This window comes from Mustela erminea, chromosome 14 (genome assembly GCF_009829155.1).
Source record: "Mustela erminea isolate mMusErm1 chromosome 14, mMusErm1.Pri, whole genome shotgun sequence".
Taxonomy (NCBI): Eukaryota; Metazoa; Chordata; class Mammalia; order Carnivora; family Mustelidae; genus Mustela; species Mustela erminea.
The window spans coordinates 1,209,992-1,222,517 of NC_045627.1; the positions used below are offsets into that span (position 1 = coordinate 1,209,992).

The 12,526-nt window shown below is 50.3% G+C and overlaps 1 protein-coding gene across 2 annotated transcripts in view; it reads left to right on the forward strand.

Moving 5' to 3' along the window:
- Positions 1 to 5,390: 5,390 nt before the first annotated feature.
- The window catches only part of GALNT2 (polypeptide N-acetylgalactosaminyltransferase 2), a 177,490-nt gene continuing 170,354 nt past the window's right edge, over positions 5,391 to 12,526 (forward strand). The window contains exon 1 of one of the 2 annotated variants that reach the window (XM_032311942.1): positions 5,391 to 5,661. In XM_032311942.1, the coding sequence (XP_032167833.1) occupies positions 5,536 to 5,661 (126 nt within the window). In that variant the 5' untranslated portion in view covers positions 5,391 to 5,535. The remainder of the gene's footprint in view (positions 5,662 to 12,526) is intronic. The other variant, XM_032311941.1, reaches the window with a different exon arrangement.

Here is a 12,526-nt window from a genome sequence, read left to right on the forward strand (position 1 = left end):
TATCCCCGCTGCAAGTGTGGTAACGTTATTAATTTGCAGTATAGTTGGGTTCAGGTCTTTCTCTTTGGATTACATTTTTAGGACCCCCATCTTTGTTGATTTTATTTTATTTTTGGAGGCCATTAACATGTTTCCAAAAGTCAAACCTAGGAAAAAGAAGGTGTCACCCCTTCTATCCTCTCCACCTTATCCTCTTGCCCTTTAGGGGTATCTCATTTCATTGTTTTCTGGTAAACCATTATTTTATGTGTGTGAATGTGTGTGGATGTGTGCATGTTGCCAAAAAAAGCAGGCATTTGTACGTTCTCGTGTTTTCCCTTATTTCTTACAAAAATAGCATATAATTTATACTCTGTCCCAGTTTGTTTTTTTTTAATTTAATAACATACCCTGGAAGTCACTCCATACCTGTTCACAGAAGTCTTCCTTATTCTTTCTTACAGTCCAGACAACAGTGTTTTGTTAAGCTTTTGAATTTTTGCCACTTTGTGGGGGCTAGGGGTGGGATAAATAGTGTCTTTGTAGTGTTAATTTGCAAGTCTACTATGAGTGAAATGGAACACCTTCTCATATGTTTACGGACTCTTAAGATCTTTGCTGTGAATTGTCTTTATATGTGTTTTTGCCCTTCTCAATGTCTGAGTTCCTTCTGTGTTAGGATATTACCCCTTTATCTATGATGCATGTGGAAATATTTCTGTCCAATTAGTCATGTCTCTTTTCAAAGTGAGGTAAAATATAGATAACATAAAATTTACCATTTGAACCACTTTTAAGTGCTCTGTGGCATTAAGAACTTTCACAGGCTTGTGCAACCGTCCCCACCATTCATCTCCAGAACTTTTTCTTCTTCCCAAGCTGAAACTTTGTACATAGGAATTGTCCTGCTCTAGGTACCTCATATCAGGGGGTTCTGTAGTATTTGTCTCCCTAAGACTGGCTTATTTCCTTGGCCTCACATCCTCAAGCCCCAGTGACTTCAATGACTTCAGACCACCACATCTAGCATCTAGCACCACATCTAGACCACCACATTATTATTTTTGGACTTCCAGGTCTGAAAGTTACAGTGACCTCAGATTTGTTGCTACACACAATGGAAATAGACTTCTATTGACTTTTTTTTTGTACCCCCAACACTGTACAAAGTTTAAACTCTATCATATGGCCCTTACTCTACAACATTAATAATGGTTTTACTCCTCTGACCAAATCCTAACTGACACATACTTTCATTGGGACTTGATGTTTTAGTTATAAATTGTTCTTCAATGTTCTACTTTAATATTACAATCACAGTTCCTGCTTTTTTTAGATTTTGGTTTTCTTTCCTTTTTTTTTTGTAAAGATTTATTTATTTATTTTGGTGGGGGAGGAGCAGAGGGAGAAAATCTCAAGCAGACAACCTGCTGAACACAGAGCCTGACAGGGGGCTCCATCTCAGGACCCTGAGATCATAACCTGAGTCTAAACCAGGAGTCTGACACTCAAGTGACTGAGCGACCCAGGCGCCTCTAGATGTGGGTATTCTTTTATAAACAGATTTTAAAATCTTTTTTTTTTTTTTAAGATTTATTTATTTATTTGAGAGAGGGAGAGAGATAATGAGCAAGGGGAGGGGCAGAGGGAGAAGGAGAGAGAATCCTCAAGCAGACTCCCCGGTGAGTGCATGGTTTGACTGGGGGCTCAATCCCAGGATCCTGAGGTCATGACCTGAGCTGAAATCAAGTCAATGATCAACTGACTGAGCCACCCAGGCGCCCCTTGAAAATATTTTAATATGCAAATTAAACCCTTTTGTAAATGATATTATGATATGATTTAGTCTCAGCTCTGTCATATTATTTTCTTTGACAATTGCCACATGTATTATACTGTACTTACTACTCTTCCCCCCCCCCCCCCACTATCTGGTATGTATTCTTTGCTATTTTAAAATTTTTTGTCTTATGGTTTTAGAATAGGGTTTCTGATTTTGGAGAATATATATATTTTGCTTTGTGGCCAAGTTTTATATTTTTATATTACCCTTCCTTCCTTCCTTGTTTCCTAACCTTTCAACATTTGGCTGTGAATTTTATAGGGTCTCCTTTGACTTCCATTTACTGCCTGTTTAATAGTCAATGATAGGATTCTGTTTTCTCTTTTCTCTTTCCCTTCTCCTTCAACTACTTTTAGCTGCTGGTGTTTTACTTTACCAGAAAGTATAATGTGTACATACTATTCTTCTGCCAATTAAATATATAAATGGTCTCCATCGGTCATTTTGTTGGTTTTTCTCTGTTTTCTCTTGGATGGGGGGAATCTTACTCCCCAGGAAAGGCATATACTGGTCTCTGAATTTTTGCACCCAGTTCCTTTCTGTGTGTTTATAGCTGCACACAAAAATCCTTGGCTGATATTTTCTCGCATTGAGCTTCTTGGTTCTTGTAAATGGTGCTCCGTTGCTCCCTGGCTTTGTGTAATGTTCTTCAGAAGTCTGATACCAGCCTAAATTTGTGATCTCTATAAGTAATTTGATCTTGATACCTTTAAAATCCAATAGTTTTACTAAGATACGTCTTGGAGTTTTTCAGGGTACATGGAAGTTACTTCTGATATACAATTTAGTTTTTTTCTTATCTTCGAATTCTCTTCCAGGATTACAGCATTTCCCCGTTTTAATTTTATAGTTGACATCACTGTATAAACACCATAGCAGTGGTACAGCATAATGACTTGACTAACATATATTGTGAAATGATGACCACAATAAAGTTAACATTCATCACCTCGTGGATAAAAAAAGAAAAAAAAAGTTGTTTTCCTTGTAATGAGACCTACTCTGTTAATAACTTTCAAATGGGCCAAGCTGTATTATCCATCATGATGTAGTTACATTGAATATTCCATCGGAGATTATAGTTTTATTTACTTATTTATTTATTTATAAAGATTTTTATTTATTTATTTGATAGATCACAAGTAGGCAGAGCAGCAGGCAGAGAGGGAGGGAAGCAGGCTCCCCATTTAGCAGAGAGCTCGATGAGGGGCTCGATCCCAGGACCCCAAGACCATGGCCTGAGCCAAAGGCAGAGGCCCAACCACTGAGCCACCCAGGTGCTCCTATTTTTCTAAATTTTTTTAAAGATTTTTATTTACTTATTTGACAGACAGAGATCACAAGCAGGCAGAGGCAGGCAGAGAGAGAAGGAAGGGAAGCAGGCTCCCCGCTGAGCAGAGAGCCCGATGCCCGGCTCGATCCCAGGACCCTGAGATCATGACCTGAGCCGAAGGCAGAGGCTTAACACGCTAAGCCACCCAGGAGCCCTGAGGTTATAGTTTTAATACTAATTCTGCTTCCCTGGTGCTTCTGTGTTGAGGACGCTGGTTATAGGCGTTTTGGTCCTCATTTCCATTCATTCCAACCACTTCTCTTTGAACACTTTGCTTCTTTCTTTAAGTTATTTTCAATGTCTTGATTATTTTCTTGCCATTCTTTAGTGTCCTTTTACCTATTTTTATTTGACTCTATTCTCCCATGGGCACTTTGTAATTATTCTCGGTCTTTCAGGGAGTTCTGTCTTATTTTCAACTTCTTCCCTGAATTTGATCAACTTTTGTTGCATTTCTTCCTGTTTGTCTAGTTTGTTCTTAGTTTTTAAATTTCTCATTGTAGTTGTCCCTATGTGTGCGTATATGTACGTCTGGATGTGTGCACGTGTCCACATAATGCTTTGGTCAGTTTGGTGGTTTGCCGGATGGTGTTACAATTCCTCCTGCTTCCTGGTTTTAGGGGTGTGTGTGTGTATTTTCATTAGCCGAAAATGCTACGATTCTTCTTTTTTTCCATCAAAACAAATGTGATTCCTTTTTCGTTTTTATTTTCTTTTAATGGTAGCTTCGTATGCTGCCAATCAGATGCTATTCTGTTACTGGGAATTTTGACACAGGGCTCCCAGTTCAGGAATGTTCTCTTCTATCTGTAGAGTGAAGTGCAGTTTTCAATAGGTCACGGTGTCTGGGGGAGGGACTGGCTGTCTTTTATTTCTGCAGGATCTTTAATTTGCCCTTTTTACTTCCTTCTATCCCTTCACTGCCAGGCCTCCAAAGGGCATTACTCTTTCTTTATTTGTTTGACTCTTCCCAGAAGCAAGGCTTCTTCAAGGCTGCCACCTCCTGTCCCATTCTCTTTCAAACCTATTCCCTGTTAAGTACCCCACCTGTGTTCTGTTTTAGTTCTTGGTGTTGGACTTTCTCTTTGTAGAGGTTTTAAGCCAGGACTTCACTTAAGTCCTTGGCAACAGTGGAGGGAGCTCTGCTGGAATTTGATGTCTTTTCTTTCTTCTACTTAAGAAGTAATTAGAAGTTCAGTTCCCGGCATTCCCTCTCCCAGTAGTGCTGAAGGCTTGTTGGTGTTTGCATTTTGTTGAAGATGCGAGTGGAGATTCAGACTCATGAAGCTGCCATCATCCTCCAGACTGGGAAGCTCCTGAAATCACTTTTGAAATACCAAGTGCCAAGCAACATTTACTTTCTTTCCTAGGAGCACGGGAAACTTTGAGTGTGGCAAGGGCATCATCAAGGTTACCCAGATTCTGTTACAAGACAGATGAGTCTCCCTGAGATGCTTCTGTGTTAACTCTTCTTTCTTCTTTTAAGAAAGCAACACATTAAAAGGGAAAGATTGAAAAATATATATATTGCGTCCCTTCTTCCCCTTTCATGTTGATTAAAAACAAAATAAAACAAAAGAATCCTGCTATTCAGGGCTGTCCATTCGCGGAAAAATATTCTCTGGACTTCTCTTATTCTACCTGGAGGCTCCCACCTGTGACTAAATAATCACATGAAATGGGCAACTCGGGATCAGGGATGTTTTGCTGCAAGATTAGTAAGAAAACTGCAGCGAGCAGCTGCGAAGTCGGGTCCGGCAGGCGGGTTTGCACCAAAACGCTCAGGTGGGCCGGCCGCTAAGGGTCCGAGTCGGTCCCCAAGACCCCGGACCCAAGAGGTGACGCCTAGGCGGGGCGGCGCGCGGCAGCCGTGACCGCCAGGGTCCCGGGTGCGTGTGCACGTGTGTGTGTGCGCACGTGTGCGCGCGCTCCGCCCGGCGCCGGGCAGCCACCTGTCACTCAGGGGCCGCGGCGGGTAGGACGCAGAGGGGGCGGGGCGGCGGCCGGGCCCGCGGAGGCCCTCCCGGCGGAACCCCCGCGTGCCGCAGCCATGGAGACGCGGTAATCCCCTCCTCCGGCCCGCGCCTCGGCCCCCGCAGCCGCCGCCGATTGGTCGCCCTTTGCTCCCTGACCCGCCCGCCGCCTCCGAGGCCGCCGCTTCCTGCTCGGGCGCCGCGCCGCGCTCCCGGCCCGGGGCGGAGCTCGGGCGCTGGGCGCGCGCCGCCTTCGCCGCCGCCGAGCAGCAGCCCGCGCCGGAGGAGGAGCCGCCGCCGCGCCCTTCCCCTTCTTCCGCTCCTCCCCCGGCCCGCTCCCCGCCCGCGCCGGCCCCAGGCAGCACTCGCGAGCAGCGGCGGCCGCGGCCGGCGCTCGAGAGGGGAGAATGCGGCGGCGCTCGCGGATGCTGCTCTGCTTCGCCTTCCTGTGGGTGCTGGGCATCGCCTACTACATGTACTCGGGGGGAGGCTCCGCGCTGGCCGCGGGCGCGGGCGGCGGCGCCGGCAGGAAGGTGAGTGGGGCGCCCTGCCCGGGCCCGGCCCCCCTCCCCCGCCCGACTCCGCTTTCCCCGCCGGCCCCTCCCGCGCCGACGCGCCCCGTGCCCGGCTGCAGACCCCTGCTCCGACGTGGCCGGCCGGGCGCCGAGGGGCTCTGCTGCCCCTCCTGCTGGCCTCTGCTCGGACCTAGGCTCGGGCCCCCGCTCCCCTCCCCGGGCCTCCCAACCGATTCGCCAGGGCCAGGGGTGCACCCGGCCCCTCTGCGCTCGCCCGGCTCGGGAGAGGGCGACCCGGCGCCGCCCCGCAGGGGCTGGGGACCCCGGACGCCTTTCTCGTCGCCCCCAGTCCCCCTCCGCAGACGTCCCCCTCTGTCTGCTCCACGTAATTGAAGTTGAGTCCTGTCCGGCCGCCGGGAGCCCCGTCCCCTGCGGCGGGAAGTTTCGCCGCGGGGGTGTTGGGACCCACAGAAGGGGGTGGGCAGGAGGGGAGGGAGAGGCGGCCGCCTTTGCGAAGTGTCAGGTACCGGAGACAGGAGTCCAAGTTTCTTCGCCGCCCTTTGGTACAAGCCGCCGCAGTCCTCACCCTGTTCCCCCTCGTCACGGGGAGTGGTGGTCCGGGGCAGGCCGGGGACGCTGCCCCTTTCTCTCCGTACGCTACCTCTGGGGGCGCGCTGGGGGGTGTGCGGTGGGGGTTGTGCGGCCGGCCCCGGGCCGGACTGAACGGACTACCAGGGCGGGTGCAAGCGGACGGCCAGCGCGCCTCTGCGCGGGGAGTGAAGCGGGTCGCGGACATCCCGAACCGCCCGTCCCCAGCATCTTCCCTTCTCGTCCCGGGTGTTACGGCCGGGTCCGCTCGGCCCCCGCCGCCCGGCCGTGGCCCCCTGCCCCGCTGCCCGGTTACGCGGGGCCGGTCCCTGGTCCATAGCTGTGCTTGGAGCAGGCTCCCAGGGGCCGAGTGGTTAGGCCGTGGGGACCGTGCAAGCCACCGGGACCGCCCAGGAGGAAATCGAGCGGCCAGAGACGCCCCAGCGGCGGGGTTCTGCGGCCGGGCGCCCGCTGGGAGCCCAGGGCTTTGGCGGTGCACATGCCGCCCGCGGGGTTGAGGTGTTTGGTGGGGAATCGGCTTTGAAAGCCGCGTTATCTTTTCCGAAATCCTGTAACCCTCATTACTGTGACGTTTAGTGGCTCGGCAAACCCAGGAAATACTGAGTTAATGGAGGTGGACCGCGGGTTAGGCTGGGACTAGGGAATGGTATTCTGGAACAAGGCAGACGGGATTGACTGTATGAACAGACTTCCTAGCCTGAGAGTCAGACCCATGAAGTCGAGGCTTCTTCAGGGATTTCCCCCCCTGGTTTGTTTGTTTCTTTCTCTTACTCATTCATTCATTCATTCATTCTCACCTGAAGGTATTAGATGAGGTAGGTTTCTTGTTTGAGTCCTGGGTTTGCTCTGTCTGGCGGGGGCAGAAATGAAAAGTCTTTCCATGTGCTGGATTGGCCTAGCTTAGTCCTGAGCCAGCAGTGTGCTCTTAGCCCATTTTTTTTCTTTCCTTTTTTTAATGCAGGGAACTGCTGTCTGTGTACCTGAAGTCTCTTGTTTGTTTTTGAAGGGCAGCGAGCAGGGCATCCAGTAGGAGCAGTGCAGCCCTTTGAAAACTACGGTCATGTTAAACTGGAATTATTCTCAAAACTTTGCTTTGCAGAAAAATGGGCCTTGGCAGGTCCACATGGCCTGGTGTGCCGGTAGGACCTGGCAGAGCCTTCTGCCTTTCATGCAAAAGAAAAACAAACAAATAAGCCACACTGGTATTTCTCTTTCCTTGGTTTGGCACTTGCATGAGTACATGTGCTTAGACATAGCAACAGTGTGGCCTCAGCATCCAGAGAGACTGATTTCTCCCTTGTGGGCTTCAGCTGCTGGGTTTTGAGGGGTCCTCTGTGTTAACCCCTGAAGTGGTACCCTTAATTAAAAAAAAAAAATGCAAGAACTCTTTGTGACCTAGTGGCAATGGGAAGGTACAGAGATCAGATAGGAAAAAAAATGCATGGGCAATGAACAATTATACATGGAGTGGTGATTTGGGATTCTATTCTGTCAACGAACCATAAAATTTAATCCTAGCCCTTAGAATGGTTTAGTGATTTGTCAGTTGAGAAAGAGGTGTGTAAATGCAATAGCTTTTGAAATCGCAGTAAAAGACTCATTAACTTAGTGTTGTGGACCCTGGTATAAAACTCGAAACCGTGAGACTGTTCTGAAGGGCTTGAATAGAGCCCTACTGTCCTGAATTTCCGAATCCAGAGTATAAAACTGCGTCGTCTTCCTTCCCCCTGAATTGTTTTCATGGATTTCAAGACTCAAGAGTCTTCAAATTTAGTTCATCCTTATGATAAAAGGAAATATGTAGTTCTTTTTGTTTTGTTTTGTCTTGTTTTTTTTAGCTTGCAAAGTATGGACATGAAAAAAGATCACGTGGTATGCAAGTTAAGGCAGAATTTAAATACTAGTGATAGTTTTTTAAGATGCAAGTGGAATGGATGTTTCTTCTCTTGCTCCACGCAATGCTATAGTAAGTCAAGCCTTTCCTTCCATATTGAGCCAATTTCTCTCTGCCCCGGCGTTTTTCACCAGGTACCAGTCTTCAGGATTAGGCTTTGGGGGATTGTCTGACGGGTGCGGGCCTGGTGTTTCTGCTGCTTCAGCACCCCCTCCCGGCCTTGTCACTGTGTGCCCTGCCTGTTAAATAACTCTTCTCGAGATGGTTATTCTTCACTTGGCAAAACCCAGAAAGCCACCCCACCTCAGGTTGCAGATCTAATAAAGGAAGACAGGAGCAGGTGCTCAAAGGCAGTCGGGCCATTGCCGCACCATCTGGGGCGCAAGGCTGAGGTCTGGGGTGTGAGGTCAATCAGTTTCTGCGTAATATTGCCAAAAATCAGTGCATTTGCATTTGTGTAGATCTCTCCACTCCTCCCATAGTTTCCCCCCGCCCACAATTGATGCTTTGCACTCCAAGGATGCCTTTCCTTTAAGCATCTTAAATGCTCTAAAATTTTAATCATGTTAAGTCTCCCCCAGGCCTTGGCTCCTTGGATGGAGCCGTAGAAAATAAGGGATTTCTGTTGCAGTGAACCTGCCTCTGGATAAAGTGTGGCTGTTGAGGCTGGAAAGGGGAGGATTTCCCAGTATGGGAAGCATGATTGCTCCTGAAAGAGAGTGTGTCCAGTCTGAGACCCCCCCTTTTCTGTGCTGCTCCCACCCTCGGGAAGTGAGGGAAAGCCGTAGCTGAAGGACAGGACCAAGGGCTGGGCGGCCCGTTCGCTTTCCACCTCCCCTCCCTGATGAGCGGGCACAGGGCTGCCCTTACTCTGGGGGTGCGAGGGTGGAGGACTTTGGGGGTGATCTTGCAGGAGGCATTTGGGGGGAAGAGGGAGTGATGAGAGCCCCCACTTGGTTGGGGCATGGGACACGTATAGGGGGACAGTAGGGTTTGAAACTGGAGAAGGAGTTGGGGACTGGGCTATAGAGAGAGGGTTTCGCACACCAAGCTGACTTGTTGGTTTTTAATTTGGTCCATCATGGGAAACAGCAGTGTGTTTTGAGCTGGGTGGTGGACATTCACAGGAAGAATGGCATGAATCCACTTATTGGCACTGAGTGACCTTAGCTCTCCACCCCCTTTTGCTTAGTGACCTTTACTAATTTAACGAGCCTCTCTGACTCTCCATTTCTCCTCTTTACAGTGGGGATCATCATTTTCACCTTGTGGCGGCGAGCTAAATGCCAGCAGTAGGTGTTGGGGAACAGTAGACACGGAATAAATGGTTTAGAAGTTTGGGGGGATAAGGAAAAAGTAAAAGGCAGAAATACTCCTTGAAAATATATCGAACCAGGAATCTGCAGTGTCTTCTTGCTCTCTGGAAAATCGTTGACGTTTTTATTTTGTCTTTTATCCTTCATCCATTCCTCTGACATTGATTTGTTCAGTGTATCTGGGCTCGGACTGAAGAACCTTGAATGACATTAAGGGCTGCCTTTTGGGGGAGGGGTCCAGACATGCCAACTCTCCGGAACCCCACTGTGGTGTCCCACCTATGGGCAGCCAGCAGGAAAGCTTGGGTGGAGGCCACACCTTTCTCTGTGGTTGGGTAAGCAGTGGGGGTGTCTCTGTGAACGTGGCCCGAGGTGGAGGTTTCTTGTGGCAAGGAAGCCAGCCTGCTCCATGCCCCCCCACCCCTCAGATCTGGGCTCTCCTCCCCTGCCCCTGTAGCCTTGCCTCTTCGGGCAGGGGGGGAGGTGGCCGTGACTGCTCTCCTGTGACTGCTACGAGATGGGACGTGAAGCTGCCACGTGCTTGGATGGGTGTCAGTAGAGCTGGGAGTCTGTGCGTGGACCTCGCTCCCTAGAGTCAGTCCGCAGTTGAAGGAAGTTCCATTGGAGATGAGAGCCTGAAGCCGAGGTAGGGAGGGCATTCGTGGTGGGAAAGCACTATAGCTGGAGAACCTGACAAAGGGCGCTGGGATGGAGACTGTTCTGTAAGGAAAACCAAGTTTCCTTGTTCCCGAGTTATGTTGTGGCTGCCTCCGGGTGCTCAAACGTAAGGGGACAGATTGTGACTGATAAACAGTGCCGGTGTGATAAGTGCATCCCTTCACCTCCCAGCAAGCATGCAGAAGAAGCTGCTGGACCCCGTACAGGGGAGGGTCGGCTTGCTTGGGCTGTCAGACCTTGAGGTAGGGTTGGGGGGACCCAGCTGGTAAAGGGTGTACGTGGGCTTCAGGCCCTGTCTGTCTCTGCACCGTACCTCCTCATGCGTGATGGGATTCCTCTTCGGAACAGGGGAGGAGGTCATCGAGAGGTGGTCGATAGGTTTATGGCTTTAGATTCTATAATATCTTGTTTTGCCCTTCATGTTTTCCAGATCTCTGGAGGGCAGGAAGTAAGTTTGGGAAGAAGTCGATTTCGAAGCAGGCAGTGCTGGGCTGCCTACCTTCTAGCAAATCAGAGGCAGTGGGCTTGGTGGAAGGAGGAGGAGGAGGTGGTGAGGGTGAGGCTGCCGGCGGCAGAGACCCAGGCACATGCAGGAGTTGACTTTGAGGTTGTGGCTGGGATCCTGGGAAAGGCACAGGGTATTCCTGGGGGGGGGGGGGGGGGGGGATCTGTGAGGTCTCCTAGCTGGCCCAGCAGAATTCGTGGGATGAGAAAATAGCCAGACCTGGCCAAATCCACTCCCCCTTCTTGTTCTTCTGCTTTTCTCCTTGTGAATCCTGTTTTGGAAGGTTTGCTGAGACATACAAGCCGTGTGGATGTCCACATGGAAACACACCCATACGGGGCTGTTGCACAGATTAGAACAGGGGGATGCTTCCGTGCTGGTTATTAATTAAGTACCCATCTAAAGACCCCAAAGGGCTCCCAGCCCCTGGCTGTCCAGGTCGCTTCCCTTGGGCTCCCTCCTCCATGATCAGCAACCAAAGAATTAAAACCTGCCACCGCATGGCCCTTTTGGAGCCTGGGTGTTGAGTAGCACTCCTGTAAGTGTGCCACTTGGACCCAAGGAAGCGTTGGCCTGGGCTCACTTCTCTGACCTGAAAGGTCACCTTTCCTTTGAGGCAATGTTCGATTCTCCTTGCTACTGGGGACCCTGATTCCCTTCCTGTTGTCTTGGAGCCTTGCCTCCAACTGCCTTATTGGTGAAGTTTTTGAAGGCGGATCTCCTGTCTGGCACTCCCACGAGCAGACTCTCCAGAGTGGGTTTCAGGATAGGCTGGCCCTGGTGAGAAACAGTCCTTCGAGAACTAGATTGAAAGTGTTGGAGGGGGCACCCCAGTGGACACTCATGCCCTCGTAGAACTTGACCTTGTCTCTTAGCTGGCAGGAGGATTTGTGAGCCTTAGCCATGTGCTTGACCTGAAGGACTGACTCCAGGTGGTCTGGTTTACCTGTCCACTTAAGAGAGCCTTCTCCACCTTTCTCCTTGCTGACCACGTGCCCCTTTCTGGGAAATAAAAAGTCAGATGCATCAGCAAACAAGGCCTTCCATGGCGGAGCCCGTCCTCCTCGCCCTTGGTCCCCTGCCCTGGGTGGGTAAATCTCTGTTCCTGGCCTCACTTTTGCCCCTTGCTGCCTGGGGTGAGACATTCTGTCATGTCCGGTATTCTGGGCCTGGGAAACGTGGCATTTTAGACACATCGGGTTTCTTAGCGTGCCGGAATGTGTAAGGCAGTGATTCACTGGGACTCGGTTTGAAGAAATGGTCACAATTAATCTCCTCCTGGGCCTACATGGAAACAGCTTTCCTGGGCTCTCGTGCAGCCACAGCAGAGGGGCGGCTTTCTGGGGCCGGGGAGCTGGCCAGTCCCTGGGGCTCACTGAGGTCTCGTGGGACTACCTGCCTTGGCAGACTGTGGCCTGGGCTTCTGCCTTCCTTAGTCTCCCAGGTCCCGAGTGCCGGCCACCTGGTCCTGCCAAGCTGGCGGTTTCTTTCCCACTGACTCTTCGGAGGAGGCAGGGTCAGCGTGGCTAGGACAGAGTTGCTGGATTTCCAGAGCCCAGAACTGGCCACATGGTTTGTCAGGGTTAAGGGGCCTTCTGGGGCGTCATCAGCCCAGAGGGGTTTGCTCAGTCTTGACCTGGTTGACATTTGGAGCCGGATCATCTTGGTTTTGGGTGTTGCCCTATGCGTGGTGGTGTTTAGATGCTTTTCTACCCCGTAGGGGACCACACTGCCAAGTGTCGTCAGGAGGTCAGAGTCCCCCCGCCCCTCATTTAGAGCCACTGCTCTGTCTCTGTTAACTTTGATTTCTTTTCTTCTCCCTGCAACCTTTGCAGCTGGACCCTTGTAGAACAGGACAGCCTCTCTGTGAGGTTTGGGGTG